The sequence below is a fragment of the Desmodus rotundus genome, chromosome 9 (genome assembly GCF_022682495.2).
Source record: "Desmodus rotundus isolate HL8 chromosome 9, HLdesRot8A.1, whole genome shotgun sequence".
Taxonomy (NCBI): Eukaryota; Metazoa; Chordata; class Mammalia; order Chiroptera; family Phyllostomidae; genus Desmodus; species Desmodus rotundus.
Window position 1 is genome coordinate 28,830,866 of NC_071395.1, and position 23,689 is coordinate 28,854,554.

A 23,689-nucleotide genomic window follows, 5' to 3' on the forward strand; every position below is an offset into this window, starting at 1 on the left:
AAATTCTGCTTCAGTTAATAGCCCTTGACGTTGTTTTACACGGGATGCTATAAAGAAAGACACCTTTAGCACTTGTAATGATCAGGGGGTGACTCCTCAGACAGTGACAGCAAAGTGAGAACGGCTGCTTTTCCCTCTCCCGTTGTCTCTTATGAGCTTATCTACGCTGCCTTAACCCTGGCACTGAACCAGATGTTTTCTTTCAGCAAAATTCTCACAAGTGTTAAATCCTGATTTTTAATAATTGCTGGACGTAAGGGGGTTTAAGCAATAAAATAAATTTTAAAAAATAAGGGTGAAGGGAATCACTATTGATCAATACTGACACCAAGGATTATTGTAGATGCTTTACATACATCATCTGAATGCTTAGAATTAAAGTCCAGCAGTCCCCCCCTACCCTCAGAGTATATGTTGCCAGACTCCCAATGGATGCCAGAAGCCATGGATAGCAGTGAACCTCACATACAGTATTATGCTTTTTCCTATACATACCTACCATTTCACTTAAAGAAAGCGCTTCATGGCTTCTCTTTGGCATATCCAAATTGCCACCATCACTAGTTTTGCACTTTGGGGCCATTAATTGGTAAAATGATGTTACTGAACACAAGCACGGCAGTGACATGACAGTTAGTCTGATAAGGGAGAGGGCTGCTACGTGAGTAACAGGCAGGGAGTGCATATAGCCCAGATACCCTGGAAAAGGAATGCTTCAGGTCCTGGGCAGGACAGAATGGGATGGTACAAGATTTCATCAAGCTATTCAGAACAGCACACAAGTTAACACTTATGAACTGTTTACTTCTGGGATTTTCCATTTAATACTTTTGGACCATGGGTAATCACAGGTAACAAAAACCAGGGAAAGCAAAACCATGAATAAGGGGGGACCATTGTATAATGTAAGCGTTAGTATCCTCTTTTTACACATAGAGAAACTAAGGTAAGAAACTGGCTCAAAATCACACAGCACCAAAGCACGCAAATCCATGACTGCAAGGATGGAACCTGTATACTCTGGTACCTCCCTAGGATTAAGGACACAACTACAGTGGAGAAAAGTTATGTAAGATATTTAGTGTCCTATGGATACGATACCTTGGTTGGGGCCACATACACAACCACCCCATCATCGCTCTCTCTCAGGATTTTCTCCATGCAGTAGTAAGAAGCATAAGTTTTCCCTGATGAAGTCGGGGCAACAATTACAGCAGATTCATTATTATCTACTACATCAAGAAGTTCCCTCTGTATAAAAAGAAACCACATTTCATTTTGAAAATACATATTTAGTGTCAAATTGTAATTTAAAGGCAACTTTACAGCAAATGAGTATTCACAGTTTCTTCTGAGACACAGTAGTGTTCAAGGGGGCAGGTACTGTAGTTAAGGGAATCACCATATTCTGTTACTTCCAAATTACTTAATTCACATCACACTTGCTACTAAAAAATTCTTCACTTAAACTTGGATAAAAATACCCAAATATGCAGACATCGTCACAAAGGGGTCTGCCCAGGTTACCGTGCAGCCCAGCTCTCTGCATTCTTTTTAGCTTGAGTTGGGGAAACTTAGACTAAAATCAAAATTACCAAAATCTACTATTCTTTAGAGTTCCATTTTTCTGTTTATAAATAAAAGGCTAACCAATGAATACAGTGTAGAAAATGGCAGTTTAAAAAAACATGCACGTATGTAATAGGCTATGTGTTTATCATTATTTATCATGATGTATTATGAATGACTGTTGTTTAACTTGGGACAATCTGAAAGCACTACTACTTTCAGAAAACAGTAAACTCTTGCCAAATATATATATCATTAAACATCAGATACTACATTTTGAAATTACACTGATGTGGATAAAAATTACATAGTTTAATTGATAAGAGCCGTCTAAGTGGAGTTAGCTCAATTCTTAATCCAGGCTCTATCATTGAATAGAACCAATTTTTTTTTTCATTTCAATTGACTCTTTTCTTTATTCCTTTATGTCTTCGGTGAAAACATGATTTATTTTCATTGTCATTATGTTATATTCTATAACGATTTACACATCCCAAACTTGTTGCACGTGGTGAGATCCGAACCAACTGTCTCCATCAAGTTTCTTGGCTTTTCCAGGCTGCAGATTTTTTCCATGAGTACCTGCCATGTGTCTGGTATAAAATGACGCACTCTGGGATCTGGATCACTTCTTTCTTCTCGAAGTAAGTAAGGGCCCATGAATGTTAACTGAAACCGAGCTGCTCCCATGTGGACTGAATATTTAGAAATACCCTTCTCGGAACCTGATTCCTGCACCGAAAATAAGTATGACAGATGAGATTTTCATACTTGAAATTTTAAATCTGAGCAAAAAGAAAAAAAACCTAATATCACTCATGTTGTAGTTCACTTCAACAACATTACTATTTCATGTTTCACATTGTTTAGAGCTAACAATCAATGAAGGATAAGATATAGATACTACATCTTCACTATAATTTTTAAATATTGTTTTATGTGCAATACTATGGTCCATAGAATATAATTAAAGTACAATATGAAATTCATCTTTTAGTTATAATTCAGTATAATCTTTGATAGCTGTTAAATATGAACAAGCCCTCCCCCCACACACACACTCACTAAAATTTGTGTTTCAATTAAGGGACTCTTGCCAAACTTAAAACGGCATCTTTAGTAGAGAAAATATTCTTATAAGGATTATCTCATGAGTACATATCATTGTTCAAATTATTTTACCCAGAGAACTCTACCTGAGGACATAGTAAGTGTGCCAAGTTGTCAAATCCAATATATTTTAGATATTTGGCTATTTTTTGTCGATGTGTATTTTGTAATAATTCAGAATGTTTTTCATGAATTATGTGAATCCTTTTCATCAAGTTAATAATTATGTTTATATCTCTGGATCCTGCTTCTGTTTAAAAAAAATATTGGCATGAATAACTTAAGTTACACAAGACATCGATAATAATACCCCTAAACCTGATTTAATTTTATTGCAGAATAAGGATAGCAAGCATATTCATATGAATCACTCATAAAAATTGAAGAATTCATAGTGACTAGTCAACTGCATAGCAGTTAAGAGTGTGGCTTCAAGTTAGAGTAGGATTGCCAGCTTTAGCAAACAAAAATGCAAAAGATCCTGTGTGAGGTATATATTTCATGACATGAATTTTTAAAAAATGCTATTTATCTGAAATTCAAATTTAAGTTGCCTGTACTTGTCTAGGAACTTGAAAAGTTACATCTCTAAGCTTTGTTTTCTTTAGGTAGATAATGAGATACTAATAATAGGTCTTACCTCATATGGTTATTAAGATTATATAAATTAATTCATACAAAATGGCAACAGTTATTATGAATCATAAGGATTAATACAGAGAATGGGATGAATTGACATTTTTAAAAGAAGGCTATTCCATATTTTATTTTTTTATTATTTACTTTCCTATGAACACAATTAAAAGATAAATACCTTTCATCTTCCCTCCAATGAAAAATACTAATTTTTCTGGCCCTTATCCAAACACTGTTATGCCCCAATTTAACTAATTATTTAAACTGTGCATACACTTTGGAGTAAGAACGTTGTATTAAAGTTCTTGCTCTGTCACTGACATTTGCGCACATAACTTGTCCTACTGGAACCTCAGTTTCTTAGGTACAATATCAGGGCACCTCTGAAACCCACCTCAGAGAAATGTGAGAATTTATATATGTATACATAGTAGGTCCTTGGATAACATCATTTTGTTCAAGACTGTTTCATTATAACATTAATGCGGTGCCTTGGGAACTTGACTCTCGTGACTATGAATAAGCCTGTGGTAAAAGTAGTTTCACTATACGTTGTCTTGCCTAACGTCACAGGACCTATAGACGACTCTGCATGAGAATGCACTGTGTGCAGCTTTGGCTGTGGTTATGTCGCCGTGCACCTTCAGAAGAGGTCCTATGCTCTTCTCTTCAGAAGCCACGTGGACACCTAATAAGGTAGCCAGCTCATGACTGACCTTGAAGAACTCTTTACTAAATTGAATTTCAAATTAAATCTACTCACCAACACCCTTCAGATGCACAAATGGTCATAATGTTATTAGTGGATCAAACAAAAGGGATGTTCTTACTCTTTAGTCATCAAAGAATTCTCAAGGTCATACAGGCCAGAAAAATCAACATATGTGGCCAACATCCATTCTTCTGCTCTGTTCTTACTGACCTTTAATTAATGTTTTAAGGAATTTTGAAAATTCATGGTCTACACACCTGTTTTTGAACAGTGTTCCATCCAGAATTTGAAACAGGCATCCAGTCCTACCATTTCTGCAGCAAATTTTACAGACTTCACATGGCATATTTGGATAAAATCCTCTAGTCTTTTTATTCCAGAGGTAGGATTTTCTTTAATTTCCTTTTCAATATATTCAGACAAGTTATTCCATCGTTCTTCCTCTTTTTTCTCTAGTTTAGCTAGCTGTCTCTTTTGATTTTCCTCAATAATTTTTTCTGCACTCGTCTTCTAAAAAAAACAAAGAAATAGGAAAAGCCAACAATAAAACAAAAGTTTCCAAGATAATCCATTTGACTTTTTTCAGTTCATGGCTTTAATTGTATCTTTAAAATACCAAAAATAAGTCTGAGAAATAATTTGGCACCTTGCTATTCCTGTAGCTGGACAACTTAAGTCTTATTCATCAGCTTGTTGTTGGACTGTTCCCTTTCTGAAAACATAGATAGCATCCAAAATTTTTCTGATATCCTTGTTTTTAACTGTTGTGGCTTGCTGAATCAAAGCAGCTGAATTTGATACAAGTTCAATGTCACTTCCTTTAAGAACTCACTCAGCTTTCTTGGCTTGAGATACTGTACAAACAACACCTGACCTCATCTGAACTCCGTGAATGTATTTTTCACCCTCAAAATTTAAGATTTCAACAAGAGAACCATCCTCCCAAATACCAACATTGATGGGGAAGTGAGCATACACAGATCTCATCTTTTAATGAAAGCCCAGGGTAACATCCTTGATTACGTTCTGTATTTGACTGCAGGTAGCACAAATGGTACCATTTCCTTTCTATTTCTCACTACTTGGTCATCTGAGTCTCTTCTTTTCTTTCCAAGGAGACTGCGTTCTAGGTTGATGTGATTGATATCCTCTGCAGGCTGCCTCTGGGGCCCTTCACAATAACTGTGTCCCTTAGAGTGATGTCCACATTTCCTAGAATGTCCACAGTCTGATCGCAGAGAACAGCCATTATCCTTTAATAATGCGGCAAGAAGAGAATGGGTTTCACATCTGGTATTTTTTTGAAAGAAATATTTAGTATCTCAGGTCATTAGTTTACATTTAGCACATTGAAGTAGCACATCACAGAGGATGTGAGGAGTCTGGAAAATCCTTTTCTAGATAGTCTAAGTTTACTAAATATGTTTGACCATTATACTCTTTTTTTAAAAAGCTATTTAAAATTTGGAAAATAACGTGCTATAGTGGAAACATTTAATAACACTGAAAAAATGTCTATTGTATATTGTTAGGTAGGGAAATAGGTTGAAACTATATAGAGGGATTTTTTTGGGGGGAAAGCACATCATGAATCAAAATGACTGAAAGGATGTACGTGAATATGTTAATAGTGTTTATCTGTGGGATGTGAGACAGCGTTTTATTTTCTCCCCTTTTTTCTTACCTGTTTTTGTATATTTCAAAAGAAATAATGAAACAAATAATAGCATGCCACACTATGGATTATACAGTCACAAAAATATGTTCTGAAAGATTTTCAATAACATGAGGGGAAAATGACTAAAGGCAATGCACCAAAATGCTTAAATCCTATTAGGATTTTGTTTTCTTCGTTTCACTTTTTTTTTCATTTTACAAGTATTTTAAAAGTATATTTGTTAACTCATAGTTAGTAGAGTATACTTGATTTGACAGTTATTATTTTTTTTTTAGAAAAATGTGGGTTTTTTCTTCTCTGACAAGACATGAGATTACCAACGTGCACAGCACTGGATATTGTTGAGGAAGATCTCTCACGGGATGTGCAGCGTCTTGGGACCTGCATGGGACTGAGCCCTGACAGATCAAGACTGTACCTGGTGTTTGTTCTTCTTTTGCACTGAAGAATTTTCTGGAGGTGGCAGATCTCTTCCTCTTATAACCCTTACTGATCTGTTACTTCCTATCATAGATTTTCCAAAGAGGTGATAAAAACACTGTAATTTCTGTATTTGCCTTTGTTCTTTGGCATCTTTGGATTTTGCTGTAGGAAATAAATACATTATTAAAATAGACTGACAATGCTATTTGTGAACAAGAATTTCATTTAGAAAGCACTCATGAAAAAGGTTTTGACAAAGCCCCTAAATCTTGCACTAATCTAATTATAGACACGTTAGAGACTGAGATTGAGATATAGAAATGGAAATTATTTGAGCCATATGTAAACAACATAGTAGAATTTAAATCAGTGTCTGTCATTTGCATTTTCACTTTGTTACAATCTATAAACCTCATGGGTACATCTCAAAGAATAAATCAATGCTTTCCTGTGCTTCCAGGACATCAAAACTGCTAAAGAAACCTCGGCCCTTTGGCATTTTTGATGGCACTGGACATAAGGTCAAGAGCAAAGGACATGAATACTCCACAGGAGCTTCCAGTTCAGAAACAGAATCTCTGAAAACTACCCCCAAATTAGGTCAAAAATATTTGGCTAAAACAACTGATCCAATTCCAGGGAATATCATAGAATGGACTCTGGAACAAGGAATTGCCAATCTGCAGACTCCTCTTAGTCTGCAGCAGAACTGGACACAACTGAAAGGAACGTACTGCACTGCTGCCGAGTAAATGTAAAGCTGAGCACATTGCTCCTGTGGTTCGAACATTCTAGTGGTTCCCTGTTCCCCACCCATCTTTCAAAATCCCCACTAAACCCCACATGATTCAGACTCATCTCACATCGCTCTGCAGTACAGGCTCTCTGCCCACTTTCTTACTGGTCCCCCCACTAACGCATGCCCAGCTAGCTGTCTTCCACATCCAGATGTGGCTGGAAAATTTCCCAAACCCTTGAGCTGACTCTCTTCATACCCTTTGCACCTGATTATACTATTCACCATAATTTTAAATAAATATTTCTGTAATGGTTTGTTTAACATCTGCTTTCCCTGCTAGACTGTGAGCACTGTAAGAGCAGGAATATATCATATCTTCCATGTTCCCAGCTGAATACCTGGAGCCCAGCCCAAAGCTGGGCACATAGTAACTCTCAGTTCATAGGATAGATGCTGAATGAGTATGTCAGAGACCTGCAATACCAATATGGCTGCCACTTCCCAATCTATAAGGAATCCTAATTGTGTGCAACTGATTTTTAATTTTCCTACACTGATTAGCATGTACCAGTTTTAAATTAAGAAAATAACAAGATTAGAAAACTATATTGGCCCAGAATCTCTCATTGTGAAAATAATTACTAAGTTATTTGAATATTTATGACTTATTTCACTTAATTAACAATTACTAAACAGTATTTTAAACCAAGTAGTTAATAGAATTAGTAATTTGGGCAAATAATGAAAATATGTGATTACTGAAGGTATTGGGTCTCATAACACAACAGGAATTTTTCATTGAGAAGAACAAAGAACTAAAGGACCATTTAAAATAACAAACAAAGTAATTTGTTGTAGCAACCCAAGAAAAAATATTTTAAGAGATCCTGTCCCAACAAAATAACTTCCCCACTCCCCAACAGATTGATTGAAATCTCATTTTTCATACTATAAAAACTTGCTTCTTCCTGGTTCTGATGTGAAAGGTATTGGAAATTTGCATGATGGCCTGAGAGACAGAAGGAGAAGACTATACATTAGATTTCATTAATCTCAGAGGAGTCATTTTTTCTTATACATAGGATAAAGTCTCAATATGTAAGAATGTTGAAAATGTTGACGATATTATACTTACCATCACTGACACACTTCATCCTTTCAAAATCATCACTGAGTGGTCTAGAAGAATGCCAGTGTATGAGTTCATCAAATTCTTTCTTCTTAGAAAGAGATGTAACAGCTGGATCATCACTAGCAAAAAGAAATCAAAGAGCATATATTATAAAACACATACAATTTCTTAGTTTCTACTACAGCCATGAACTTATTTAATGGGTCTCTACCCTTAACTTTATAATTATAAATGAACAAAAGTATGTTTTTAATGAATCTCATGAAGAAATAGTCGAGAAGTCGGCAAGCGTATCCATAGAAATGTCATCTCTATAGCAATAAAAAGTGCAAATTAAGAATTTATTTGTATGTGGGATTGAATTATGTACCAAATAATAATGAAGTGCATGTAGCATTACCTATAAGACATGATATTTCTAAAGTTGAGAGACACTTCTGCATTATTTTAGCTTGTTTGAGTGTATGTGTGTACTTATAAAATATGTCAAGCATAGAAGAAAAAATTAGGGAAAAGTGACACCCATGAACATACTATTCATTTATTCCAAGATACTCAATGAGTTCCTGCTATGTTCCAGGCACTCTTCTAGATGCTCCAAATATGATAATGAGCAAAACAGACTTTTTAAAAATGCCAAAAAATGTCTATGGATTTTATGTAATCTAACAGAGGTTTCCAGACAATGGAGAAATATAAAGGTAAAATACCATCATGTGCCACTTAATGATGAGATATGTTCTGAGAAATGCCTTGTTAGGCAGTTTCCTCATTGTGTGAATATCGTAAAATGCACTTACACAAGCCTAGGTGGTATAGCCTACTCCATCCCTAGGCTGTATGTTATAACCTACTGCTGCTATGCTACAAGCCTGCAAAGCATGCCACTGTACTGAATTATAACACAATGGTTAAGTATTTATGTATCTAAACATGGAAAGTGTACAGTAAAAATATGGTATAAAAGATAACGCATGCATGCACACACACACTTGCAAGGACAGGGAGAGGACTGTGGAGGGAGGTGCCTTCAGAGGGAGGATATCAGAAAGAGAGAGAAAGAGTAAGGGAGAGAAGGGAGAGTAGAGATCAAAAGCAACCCAAAGACATAAAGTTCAAGAAGAGAAATCATACAAAGGAGAAGGGATAGGATAGAGAGGAAGGAGAGTGAGAGGGAGAACAGAAAGGGATTGGGAGGAAAGAGATAACTAGAAAAGGAAGGGAAATGAGTTCGTGCTCATGAGTGTGTGTACGTGTGCATGCATGTGGGTATACAGGGGCTTGCAGGGCTGGGTCCTGGGAGGGACATGCTCCTGCTCTCCCTCCTGCTCTCCGGCTCACTCCCTTGCCAATTCAGGGCCACTGTCTTGGGCAGGTACAGGACAGCGTGCTGAGCCTCCTTGTCTATTTAAACCACCCAGATCCTGCAGTAAATTCAACATTGTAGTTGGGTCCAGCCTTTACTTTCAACATCACAAAGAAACTTTTTTGTTGTAAACTATTATCATCTTATCATCGATGCAGTCATTGTTGACTGAAATGTCTTATGGTGCATGACTTTGAATATCCAATACCAGGCCAGATGAGGACAAGCATGAAGGAAGAAAATAAGGCAGGAAGACAGGATAGTGAGTTCTGGGAGGAAAAGATGGTGTGACTTTTTAAGAGGAATGGTCAGGAAAAAGCCTTGCTGAGAAGGTATTTGAGCAATGGGCCAAGGGTTGTCTGAGTCAGACCATTTCAAGCAAATAGAACAGCAGGTAGAAAGGCTGTGAGGTGGGACTATTGTGTTCAAGAAACATAATAGCCAAGACATGGAAACAACCTAAGTATCCACGGACAGATCAATGGATAAAAAAAATGAGATAGAGAGAGAGAAATAAATTGATAGATAAACATTTACAATGGAATAGTATTCAGCCATTAAAAAGAAGGAAATTCTGCTATTTGAGACAACATGGATGGACCTAGAAGGCACTTGTATGCTAAGCGAAATAAATTGAGAAAGGTAAATATAATATGATCTCATTTTTATGTGCAATTTTTTGAAAAGCCAAGCTCATAGAAACAGAGTAGAATGGTGGCTGCCAGAGACTGGGAATGGGGAAAATAGGAAGATATTGGTCAAAGGATACGAACTTCTCATTGTAAAAGGAATCAGTTCTGGAGATGTAAGCATTGTTTCCATTGCTACACATCTTTGGCATCACTTAGTCTTGTAAATTTTACCAAAATGGTGTTGAATAACAGCTAATTGTAGTTTTAATCTTTATTTCCTTGAGTAATGATGAAGTTAAACATCTTTTCAAAGTAGCATTGGCTATTACCATACTTGCTTGCCTATTAATTAACTGTACCTATTCTTTCCCTCCTTTTCTTTTGTCTCATTCATAATTTTCTAATGAACTGTAGGAATTCTTTACACTAAATTATTTATATTAATCCTATGCTGGTTACATATATTCTAAACATCTCCAGTATTTTTTGTATTGCAATATTTAATTATAATATTGTCAATATCATTTTTAAATGACATGTTTTATATAGTATTTAAATACTCTGATACCTCTACCTTGGATCATAAAAATATATTCTTATATTTTTTCCACAGATATGACTGTTGACTTTTACATTTAGATTTCTTTTCACCTGGAATTTATTTTGTTGCATGGTGTCTTATAAAGATAGAATTTCAATTTTGAAAAAATATATACATATTTCAAAAATATATAACATTTACAAAATAATTTGTTATTTTCACAATGTTTAATTTTGTCATGTCTTTCATATATGATATTATAGGATCACTTGTACTTCCACATGTTCCAGTCTCCTTGTGAGACCACCAATGTCCACACTTCCCCACCATCCTTCTGGTCTCATCACTATTAACTGCCTATAAGACATATCCCTAGCATGATGGTCAACATTTGAACTACCTAAACCACCTTCAGAACCATAGCTCCATCAAATCAGATATCTCTGTTTATCTCATTCTTCATTTAAAGTCTACAATTACAAGGTCACCATTCATCCTTACCAGACTATAATTTTCCTATGAATCTATTTCCGTAACCCAACTAAATCATTTCATGACATCTTCTGAAATTTAGAGACCGTCATTCGTAATGCCATCTGCCTGTAAAATCTTCTTTGAATATTCCCTTCACCCAGCTTTCTCTACGATCTGACTCTTCCCTGAGGACTTTCCTCCTTTTTTTTCATTGCTTGCTCTTTGTTTTCCCCATCCCATCCCTACTATCAGGTCTAAAGACAAGGGAATACCCTCCTCGCTCCTCTTCGCTGCTTCAGGACATCAGTTCCCCTTTCCATTCTATTGAAATATGGGACTCTGATATGAGATTCATAGATTCAGCAAATAGAAAGGTAGGACACAGAAATATATTGAATTCCATATAAACAATGAATACATTCTTGTATAAGTGTACTTCATGCAGCCTTACCCAAGTCAGCATTGACAACCCTTCTTTCTTAAGAGAGTTATCCTCTTCTTACTCCCTTTCTTTCACTGAAGGCATAAACCTAGCTAACTGTCTTTCTCCTCCCTGTTTTCTTCCCCTGTCATCTTGATAATTTCAAGATCCACACTGATGATTCATTCACATCGGGCCTTTAATTTCTACGTTTTGGCTACCACCACCACCACACCTCAGCCACCCACTGATTATGCCCTTAACTTGTCGTACCTATTACAGAGAAAAAGGCAAGGAGATCTTTCTATATGTCAGAAATGAAAAAAAGTTATTTAAGGAAGATTTGTAAGAGTTTTAAAAATTACAATAATCAATTACATATAAAGCAAAATTCATTAAAATTATCTTCCAATGCAAAATTTTAATCATATGTTTACAATAAATACAACAATAAATCTAGTTCACTATACCCAGTGATATCACAAACAGGCAAAGTTTCTTTGCTGTAAATACCTGCCTGGACCCCAGCTGTAGGCAGCTGCCTGGGTTGCCTTGTACCCAGGCAAGCGCTCCACTCCTGGGAGAGCCGCAGCCAGTCGCTGGTTGGCGTTCTGGGCCTCGTTCATGCCACCTCTGTTGTTAACTATAGCAGAATGCCAGCATAGTTGCTTATAAAATTTAAAATAAATAAATACCTGCTTAGAAAAGGTAGTTCTGACAAAATATCTCCAGCATAATCTTCTATAATCTCTGCTTTCAGAGGAATGAGTCCTAATTTATGAATTTCTTGATTTGACCCTGATAATATTTAGAAATATAATTAATATTTGAACAGAAAACTAATAATAATTTACCATTGTGATGCAAATGTTCCTGGAATAGCAAAGTTAAACAGTTTCATGATTTATTTCAAAATAAGTAATACAAAAAAAACACAAAATAAGTAATACTTCAGTAGAATTGTTGCAAATCAGGATGTTCAGATCAACTTTATATTATACCTATTAAGTCACAAATCTAAATGTATATTGAGTGAATTGATGTAGAATTTCACTTCAAATCAAGTTGAAGGCTTTTGAGAAATAGTGAAGAAATCACTATGCAATCTAGAAAGGATAAGTATTTATTCTGAAACACAGTAAGAAATATGCACATTTTTCCAGAGACCAAAAGAAATTGGGTTTTATACACTTTTTAAATTTAATAATCAATATTAATAAAATGAAATAGTAATAAAATAATTTCCGTTTCAGTGGTTAGTTGAAACTTAAAAGAAACCTCATATTTTCATTCAGTCCAAATAAGAATGTGCCACATACATAGGCTGGTCTAATCTGCCAACTGCAAGCCCCACAGGTCTACTTAAGTACAGGCTGGTTTCTTCATATGAGCCTGAGCAAAACTTATTGTAGAAAATACAATAAAGATATTATTAATATGCCCTGTATGTCTGACTGTGCAGAAGATTAGATTTGGATTCTAATCTTCTACCATAAATTTGTTATGTGATTTAAGACCTTCCCAAGAACTTATCTGTAATGTACGATGAATTATATCATGAATAGGACTGTTTTGAAAGGCAAAACACTGTATCTGGCAGGATGGGTATTTAATAAAAGTTAGCTCCCTTTCTCATGTCCTTACAATAAATAAATAAGCAAAGAAATAAACAAGTAAAGCAATGGGAAGACAAAGAAGCTGTGTAGTTATGGAGAATAAGCATCAGGACTAACCCTGCAAAAAGATAGAACTTTAAAAGCTCAGATTCATTTTCTAAACATGGATTGTACTACTAATCGTTTTCTGTCCCAAAGGAGATCAACTTAAAAACGTGTCAGCACCTCTAGGTGATGTTTCTTTGTGTGTAAGAAATGGCCCGGATGTCGTCCTCACGGGCACGGGTCCTCCGAAATCACCATCCCCTGATACTGTTAAAACCGTGTTCCACAGCTCCTGATAGCCCCTTGTCAAAGTGTCACCCAGCGCCAGGGTTAGTCCTAAACAGAAGGAAACACAGATCCAAGTGAAGAACTAACACCTGAGTGATAGTGACCATATGTTATGTTCTATGAGTACATGAATTATTTTACGTGTTGGTCTGAATTTCATATTGGGTGCTTAAAACCAAATAGAATAGGCTCTGGCATATTTTTCATGTTGTAACTAATGTTATTTAAAACAGTAAAAGTATCTTTGAAGTGCTACTGGCGTTGCTGTATTTGTCACTCTTCACGAAGCCAGATAGGCCAAAGAGAAGTCAGCCCACGGCTCCAAAATGATAGGTGAAGGAGTCAGGAGTCACTGTCAGGAGTTCGGAAGGTCACGCGGGAGGAAATGGGGCAGGGCTTCTGCACTGTGCAGCTTCAGTCCTTCATCTAACACTCTCACCTGACGCTCCTTTTCCATGTCCACAGAATCAATACCTTGTCCAAAACAATCAGCAGCAAAGCTATGGTGCTGTTTCATAGCGTACGCAAACTATCTCATATAGGAAAGATATACAATAAATGGTAACATTTATCGTAGAGTTCTAGGAGTAGCTCCCATATCCTTGCATTTAAATTCTCCCCTCCCAATAGTTGATATTGTCTTATAGTATTGAAAAAAAAATTCTTACAAGGTCCTCAATGGAAACACTTACCTCTATGAAAATGTAGGCTTTCTACAGAAAACATCTGCAAAGCAAGCTTCCTACCCAACTGTAGTTATATAATGAATAGCTCATTGCCATTACTTGTCAGATACAACCCTCACCCACCCACCAAAATAAATTAAAAACTTTACTACACAGTTATTTAAAACATACCTCTACTATATTCAGTTTCATAATAATAAGCAATATTTCTGCACAAGCTATTATCAGTTAAGTCAGGCAGGGCAGTGTAATTCACATTCCAATTATTTCTAGCCTTTAATTGTTTTAGGGTGAAAAATTCGCAATACTTTAACTGGAAAAAAAAGAGAGAGATGCATATTTTAATAACCCCAAATCTTCCCAGAATGTTCATGTCTTCCTTAAACTTTCCTCGACATGACACATGCCTTAAACTACGAAAAAGGAACTAGAGTATATGGGGAAACACGATGCCACTCCCCTGGCACTGACAAAATATGTGACTGTATAAAACAACTTGCCTTCTTTATGCTTCACTTTTTAGAACTGTAACATAACATGGCTAATCTATACCTTCCAATATTCCTTGTAGCTCTAAAATGAAATGATTCTTTTGAACGTATCACAATCATGAGTACAATAAATATTCCTTCATTGACTCAAAATAATAAAGTCATTACAGAAAAGTAGTGGGTATTTCATTGTTATTGCTATAGTTTCAATTAAAAGTTGCTTATGGCATCGTTTAATGAGTTAGGGCCCAAATAAAATGCGATGACATATCAGATGGGATTTCTTAAATACACAATAAAAATGTCACCTGTATGCACAATACCACCGTGCTGGCGATGACGAGGTAATACAACCAACAGTGCAGTTTTACCACCACCCAACTAGCCTTAATTTATCGTATTGTATGGGTTTCTCAATATCTCACTAAGGGACTATTCTAGCTTTCTGTAACTTAGCATCCCTTTATCTCTTACTGTGCTAAAGCCAATGGGAATAATTTTACTCTTTATAGGCTTAAGTGTAATAAAAGTACAGTAACATGTAATGGTCTTTTGGGTTCAAGTTTGTTCCAAAATGCAACTTTTTTCCTTGAGCTAAAGTTTTCATCCAAAATAAGATTGTAATACCCTATACAGGCAATTTTCAACCGGTGTGCTGCCAAGAATTTTTAAAACATGCAATACCTGCCTATTAAATCAGGGGCACTGACCTCTTTTCCCTTAGATGTTGAGTTAAAAAATGACAACAGCCAATACAAAAACAGCTATCTGGTGTGAAAGAATCAAAAGTAGGCCTATTTTTGTCAGATTGGCAAAAAAATATATTTTTGGTGCACTGCAGAATTTTAGTAGTTTATGTGTGCCGTCAGATGGAAAAGGTTGAAAATCGCCGCACTAAACAAAAATATCAGACTAGAAAGCACTATGCTGAACTATGGGAGCAAAGATTTTTGAAGTTTCACAAAAAGTGACAGAAGAATTTTAAATTCATTTTTCTGTTTTAGTTAATAATAAGATGAAACATGCAAATTGATATAAAATTTTTATTAATTACTTTGTATATATCAATAGTAAGGATTGTTGTTTCTTCAAAGAAATTGTCTAAATATCTGAATTTCTTCAGAGTATGTATCATTTTATATGTAGTTGAATTACTTTTTATCACTGAGTACTTTTATATATGACTGGACTATTTTTCCTAAAAACATGCATTGTTTGTCGGCAGCAATTTTCAAGAAGCATGCAGAAATAAAAGTAATATCAAAAAAAGCAAAGTCTTCTGCCTTCTAACATTTGCCTTATTGAATTTACAAAATTTGTGAATTTCTACATGGTTCACCTACCATTCTTAGAAATGGTCCAAGAGTTCTGACCCAAACAGAACTAATGATTCTACTCTTAGCTCTTTGAAACAGGGGTAAATGTTGAAGGAAAATCACACTAAGACAGTGCATTCTGCAAAGATCTGCAGCTTCATTTACTGTTGGCATTTTCTTCAAGTCCTAGAAAAATATGAATTTAAAAATATCAACCTATACACAGGCAACATAAAAATTCAGATGTGCAAGAATAGCATCTTAAAGCATCTTACTCAGAATTTCTCCATGATAGATGTATTCTTATTTAATTATTTTGTTTTAAGAAACTTTTAAATAAGCATATGATTTATTTTGCTAAATAGTACAACTAATTGTGTTTGCTTAGTAGTGAAGACTTTTCATAATAACTAGACCCCAGCATTTACTGTATCTAACATTTTCATTTTTTAAAATGGTGGCAGAGGATCACTTGGTTGGAGGCATGGCTAGTATCTATCTATGTATTTTCAATCTCAAAGCAGAAATACAAGGAGGGTAATAAAGTTTCTTACTGTTATGTCTGTTCCTATATGGAAGACCAGGGCTTAGTGGGAGATATGGCCTGTACACTAAGGCAGCATAGTCTAGCAGGAGACAAACAAACTTGGGTTTGCATACTAGCTTTGCCAGCAGTTAGTTGTTTGACTGTTATTCACCTATAAAGTAGAATAACAAGAATACCTATTTCTCAGAATGGCTGTAAAGATTAACAGTAATGTGTATAAGGTACCTGGCATTGGTGCATAGTAAAGACTTAGTAAAAGTTAGCTTCTATTATTAATAGTAATATCACTATTACTATTGGTATTCTTTTTTCTTGTATGTTTCAATTACAGTTGAAGTTCAATATTATTTTATAATAGTTTCAGGTATACAGCATAGTTACTGGGATTAACAGAAAACATGAGTTTGGGCAACAGAGTAGGACAGCTCGTTATCCAGGGTCATCCTGATCACAGCCAGCAACACTGCTCTCCATCAGCTGTAACAAAGGCTAACCCTCCGGTGGGATGGCACCACCTAGGCCTTGAAACTGGTCTACAAAAGTCTTAGTTAGCATCAGTGATGATCAGCTGAGAACATGAATGAAGTAGATATTTGCCTAGTTAGCATCAGTGATGATCAGCTGAGAACATGAATGAAGTAGATATTTGCCCTTCGGTCAGGGAAGAAAGAGGTGACAAGCTCATTCCAGGGGAAAAAAATTATCCTAACTTGTTCTGTAAAGAGCCCCGCATGCCTTCATAAGAATAGGATCAATATACCTATCGATGTTTATTCCACAAATGTGACAAACACATGTTTCCTGTTTCATGATGAGGTTACACCCATAGTTACTAGTCAAAAGCATGGCCACATCTTTAAAAGTAACACTGAAGGATAAATTAATTCTGAAACAATCCCACCTGTGTGTTTTGCTTTTCTGTGCCGGTGGTTGGGTTTGCACAGGCTTGTGCTTCATGTAACATTTTCGTATAGAGTTTTAGTGTCACAGCACATGAAACAGCACACACAACACTTCTCACATCAGCTTCCTCAGGGCCAAGACTGTGAAGCAAGGACAAGGCTTGATGTGTCTGCAATAAAAAATGTTTTAAAGACCTACTGATTACAAGGGACAAGATTCAAAGCTCAGGTGATATTCAGCCCTCAAAAAAAAACAGTTTAATTTTTCCCATTAATAATATTAACACTCAAATTTACTCTTTTAAAAAATTAAAGCAGAATATAAAAGATATGCCTAAAAATGTTTAATGAAAAATGATAATGAGGCTGTATCTAGCTAGGTTCTCAGAATCATTTTAATATTAGTAACTATTTCTCCTCCTGATTTATATACTCTCTAACAAGTCTGGATAAACCACACCCAGTTTGTAAATTCCTGAATGACTAACGTGAATTCTTCAATGTCAGTTCAGAGAGTTTTCAGCCATATACTAAGAATAAAAGTTTGAGATCTTCCCCCAGTTTTACTGTATATTTTGCACAAAGGGTTTTCTGTAGAAAATGTCTAGGGTTTTATAATCAGTAAATTTAGCAAGACTCCCTCCACCTCCGTGCTATGCAGCTCGAAGATGCAAGTGTATATAATCAGTAAGGACCTGAGTTGGTTAAAAATGTGTCTTCCAGAAGCAACAAATCATTGAAAGTATATTTCTTAGATGCTGAACTTTAGTTTCCAGATAAATGTGCTGTTACCTCTTTCTGCATTTCTCCCAAGTTTAGTCTCAAATGACCATACAGAAATACTTCTCTTTCCTGAGACTTTTGGTAATACTCTACTATGTAGGCATGTAAGGCATTTTGCAGTTGTATCTCGTTCTAAAAAACAAAACACTAAGTAAGTCTTCTGGTTCAAATAAAAATACCTATTGCAAACCTCTACTTAAACTAAATACAAGGTGGAAAATAATGTTTATGATTATTTACTACAGACAAAACAAAAAAGCCACTAATTCAAGTTGAGATAAACTTCCACTCCTTTTGTTTGTACTATTCACTGCTGAAGTTATTAGAATATAAGAAGAGAAATTAAAATGCATTTATTTCTAATAAAAACCAACCATCAAGAAGCACTGGCCTTAGTAGTAATATAATTTTTCTGTATCGCCCCACCCTGGTCTGTTATTTCTTTTACAAATCAGAAAGAAAATTGCAAGCGATGTTCTTAAGCTTAGTATTTATTCATAGCTGTCTTTTTAATGGATACAACTATTCAAAAGAGTTGCAAAAAAGCCCTGGCTGGTGTGGTGTGGCTCCTGTGGACTGAGTGCTGGCCTGCAAACCAAAAGGTTGCTGGTTCAATTCCCAGACAGGCCACATGCCTGCGTTGCAGGCCAGGTCCTCGGTTGGGGGATGGGCAAGAGGCAACCAATCAATGTATCTCTTGCACATTGATGTTTCTCTCCCCCCCAACCCTTCACTCTAAAACTGAATAAGTAAAATCTTAAAAAATAAAAGTTGCAAAAACGTACTGACAAAGAAGATGATAAAATATTTTCTCTATCAGCTATCTTACTTTTTTAAAGATTTTATTGATTTATTTTTAGAGAGAGGGGCAAGGAGGGAGAGAGGGAGAAAAACAGCCATTGGTTGCCTCTCTCAGTCCTCCAACTGGGGACATGGCCTGCAACCCAGGCATGTGCCCTGACTGGGCATCAAACTGGCGACCTTTCAGTTTGAGGGAAGATGCTCAGTGCACTGGGCCACACCAGTCAGGGTAACTGTCTTAATTTAAAAGGTGAGAATATAGATAAAAATCACCCCAGATTATTCACATAAATATACACACACACACACATACATATATATACATACACACACATATATAAACAACACATATGTATGTGTAAAATATATACACAGAAAGCATGTATATATAATATATAGGAGAATATAAATAAATGTTTATATATGTGTGAATATGTGTTTGTGTATACACACACACAACGTGTAATTTATGTACAAGACACTGGCTGAGAGTTTCCTACTGTGCTACTCACATGTCATTGCCCTCTCTGAACTGTTCCTCCCCAGTCTCTTGTACATGACCTTAGTCCATATTTTTCCTCCTTACTTCTCAAAATTGCCCATACAAAGGCTTAATAGGCAACACCTTAAGCTAACCTCTTTTGCTAAAGCCATATAAAAACTTCTGCCCTCTTTCTCCATGTTAGAATTCCTTCAGAGTAGTCTCATGCCCAGAATTTTTGAATAAAGACTTATGCTATTGGTTCTCTGGTTAATTTTTCCATACTTACATTGCTTATTTCTTCTGGGCAACTGAACCTCACTTACCCTTTCAAAAAACTGTTTGTGTAAATAGCAACTTGAGGCATAGTATCCATAAATTCTAAGGACATCCGACTCTATTCCTGAAGACTGTACAACATTGATTTTCTTCTGAAGAGCATGAATGATAAAAATGTTTAAAAAGTCTGTTTGACGAGGTGTTATTCCCTTTTCTGAGACAATTAGGAAATATGGATAACATTCTTTAAGAAATATCTCCCATTCTGGTGTCAGGCAGTTGGAAAATTCTGTATGAATAGTGACATCAGTATTGTATTCTAAATGTTGAATCAATATGGTACGAAGGGCCAGAAGTCCGGGGTAATTAAAATACAGATTTTCTGCATCCTGTAGAAAAAGCACAACAATATTAATTTTATACATAAAAATAGAGTAACTAAATATTTTTCAAAATATTAGCATTGTATATAAATTGTTATATCAATATGATATAAAAAGTTAAGAAGCTCAAGGTTATTAACATAAGTTTTCTGGATCATGTAGAAATGTCAGATAAATACTCATTAACTATTTTCCTATCAATAATACTTAGTATTATTTCTATTAGTGGGAATTTAATTATACCCTGAAGAAGCAAAATATCTAAAAGAATAAATAATGACTGATCACATTTAAAAATGAATACTTTTTTCTTAAACTCTACAAAATGAGAACAAAGAGTTAAGTCTGTTTGTTACCTTAAAGAAAACTATTATAAATTTGGCTTCCTTTTGAATAAAATCATGCAGAAATTGTTCTACAATATAGAAGAAGTGAAGAGTTTGTCCTTTCTTGAAGTTCACATTTAAAACACAAGTGATGAGTAGTGAATCTCCATCAATCAAAAAAAATTCAGACTCAACAAAGTCTTTAAGTAAGCTCACCATTCTGATTAAAAATATAAAACATAATGCAAAGATTATTAAATTAATAGCAGCTTGAGATAAAATTCTACCATTCAATTGGTTACACAAATTTTTTTCTAGTTTAATCAAGAAACTTAAAGAAAAACTAACCCCAAATTCCTACTATATTTAAGTAACAATTTTCCAGGCATCCCCATTATTCTGTAATAGTAAATAGCCCTTAGATAAAGATATGATGATTCCAAAGTGAAACTGGAATTCATTGGTGTGAAAAAAGTGCATCTGTATTTTAAATTTACATATTTGCTATTTTTGTACTTTTAGTGTGAAAAATTAAAGCAATCATAATCCTTGGTTAATTATATGCATGGAACTATCTTATTTTGCATTTTAGATTAACGTATAATGAAAGCTGTGAACTCTTCACCCACTCCGAGAAATAAAAGATTTTCTATAACTTAAATCTACTACTCAATGAGCATTTTTCAAAACTTATTTCCCTACCTCTCCCTCAGAGGCAACCACTGCCTTGAATTTAGTTTTCATCATTCTCTTGCTTAATTTTTAAAGTTCTTAAGAGAATATGTGTATGCCTCATTTTGGATTTTTATTAAAAGGACAATGTTTTACCTGTGTTTTGTGGGATTTACTTTTCAAACTTAATTACAATTACTATTAAAATTCTAGCTTAAGATTATAGGAAGCTATACCTCAATAACTTTACTGCTGTATAATATCAATTATATGTCTAATCACAATTTACTCTATATCTTTCTCCTTCCCATGAGCATTTGAATTATTTCCTTCATTTATTGCTGTAACAAACTGTGCTGCAATGATCATCCTTGTAGATGTTTCCTAATGCACAATCATACAGCAAAAGCAAATTGTTTTCTAAAGCAATTGTGTACAATTATACCTGCATTAACAGACGCCAGGAATTCAATTCAGCTACATAATTTCCCATCCTGGTGCTGTACAAAACATGAACTGCATGCTTTCTTCTAATTTAATTTTTTTGGATGTTGGGGGGATTGTTTCTTTGGTTTTGTGGCTAGGATGTGAGAAGCTACCACATGCTCCTTAAAAAAATTAAAAGACAGCAGAAAGATGTTAACTCTGCTGTGTGGTTTTTCAGAATTTTTCAGAATTTGCATATTTGAACACAGAGAACCAAACTGCAATCTCTGTAGTCAGGCTGCTGAGATTAGAATTCTTCCCCCCCCACACACACACGTTTCTTTCTAATGAATTGACCATTACATTTCCTAAATTCTGAAATGGCCAACAGACCATAGAAAGACATTGCTTTAGGCTCCAGATTAGAATTCTTAATCCATGGCTAGCAAGCTCTGGGACTTTAGATTACTTGCTTCTCTATTCTGTGCTACAGCTTCTCAATTTAAGAATGAATTAAGCAGATAGTTTCACGTAGTGAGAATTCACGAAATAGATATTATAAAATTCTTAGAACCAAAGTCATAATATATGCTTAAAACATGCATATGTTAAATGATGTTTTGGGTTTGGGTTTTATTTTGTAATTGTATGCACTTGTCATTATAGCACATCTTACATTAAATTAGTTTAGAAAAGTGGAGATAAATGACATAAGATTAGACATAGTAAATCACCTAAATAGGAAATTTTACACTCTTCATCACTGTTTCCCTAGCACCTAGCATAATAACGGGCACACAAAATAACAGGTGAGGGAATGCAATGACGCACTGGTTTGGTGGATTTGCCTTTGTTGCAAAACATAATGTTTTGGCATTAGTTTAAACATACCAAAGACAATTTTAAGAGACTTGAAAATATTGTGACATGTAATATAATGCCAATTAAATCATTACTTTAGTCTTGTGCAATATTAAAAGAAAGATGAATCTTTCCTGCCCATACACCTCTCTTCAAAGTTTTCAGTGTATTACTCCTTGCTGCTGAATGAAAGTTCTATAGCATACCCCTTTCCCAAGAAAAGAAAATGTTTACCTATTTTCAAAAAATTAATCTCTTGGCCCACTGGCAGTTTCTCCAAAAATGATTCTTAGCAGGAAGAAATAAAAAATGATGCCATACAGAGGAAATGAACTACTTTTAATAATACATTACTTCTAAGAATTTGTGTTGCACTTACCGAGATTTTGACAGAGTATTCCAAACCAACGATGAGAGTGTCCGCAGAGTTTTCTTGCATTCAGTTAACCCTTTAACCATAAGTAACAGTAAATTTTCATACTTGATTTTAAATTAATTTTAACTGATAATTCCTTCTGTTGCTACCTTTGAGTATATTTACATTTCGTACAAGACTATATAAGCATGGCTGAAATGGAATATTTCAGTTTCATGTCAAATATTCATGACATGAATATCCAGTAACATGTCAAAAGACAAACAGATATGTTAAAAATGAGAACATACCTACATTACTTTCCCTAAAGAATAATTATGGGCAAGGTAAGCCAATCTTAATAGTTTTAAAATTAGATTTTTTGTAAACTCTAAAATAATATAGCCTCAGTTGCAAATGAATTTTAATGATATACATAAATTATAACAAGTCCCCAAACACAAAAATGTCCAGAAAACTGATCATTGACCACTTTCAAAATGAATTAATATGAATATATAGTTAGATATCTATAAATAGATATATAGATATGAACACCGTGTCTATCTTCAGAAGTTCTCTTACTAAAGGTAAATGATAAAATGGTAAATAGTGTATTTCTTTTTTACTTTCCTATATATGGAAAAAGAAAAATCGATTTAATTCTTTGAAATAAATTTCTCTTGCAAATTCCTTTGTAATATTCTATGCCCTTGTTAAATGCATTCTATCAAGAAATTAGGACGTGGACAAGAAACAAACATTCCTCTAGTCGGCCTGTGAGGTCTCAGGAAAAAAAGGAGGCAGAAATAGTACAACACAGTCTAGACTGTTTGGCATTTTGTTACAGTATTAGTCGTCTCTCATAATGTTATGACTGATAATAATTAATTGAATCCTCCCAACTGCTTCTTCAAAAAAAAAAGTGAATTTGTGCATAATTGAGGGCTGTTAGGTATTATAAAATAATATTTAAACATTTGGGGTCCCTAGACATG

General features: G+C 34.9%; 1 protein-coding gene and 2 pseudogenes across 1 annotated transcript in view; all 3 read right to left on the bottom strand.

Moving 5' to 3' along the window:
• LOC112312428 (probable ATP-dependent RNA helicase DDX60) overlaps positions 1–23,689 on the bottom strand; it is a 74,098-nt gene that overhangs the window by 42,190 nt on the left and 8,219 nt on the right. Inside the window, 15 exon segments of the mRNA XM_053911770.1 lie at positions 1,102–1,251; positions 2,152–2,301; positions 2,766–2,929; positions 4,285–4,537; positions 6,124–6,290; positions 8,003–8,118; positions 12,129–12,231; positions 13,275–13,430; positions 14,240–14,381; positions 15,903–16,061; positions 17,324–17,494; positions 18,117–18,239; positions 19,716–20,057; positions 20,408–20,597; positions 22,716–22,785. Of these exon segments, the coding sequence (XP_053767745.1) occupies positions 1,102–1,251; positions 2,152–2,301; positions 2,766–2,929; positions 4,285–4,537; positions 6,124–6,290; positions 8,003–8,118; positions 12,129–12,231; positions 13,275–13,430; positions 14,240–14,381; positions 15,903–16,061; positions 17,324–17,494; positions 18,117–18,239; positions 19,716–20,057; positions 20,408–20,597; positions 22,716–22,785 (2,456 nt within the window).
• LOC112312429 (large ribosomal subunit protein uL6-like) lies at positions 4,605–5,322 on the bottom strand (annotated as a pseudogene).
• LOC112312740 (small nucleolar RNA SNORA2/SNORA34 family) lies at positions 21,808–21,921 on the bottom strand (annotated as a pseudogene).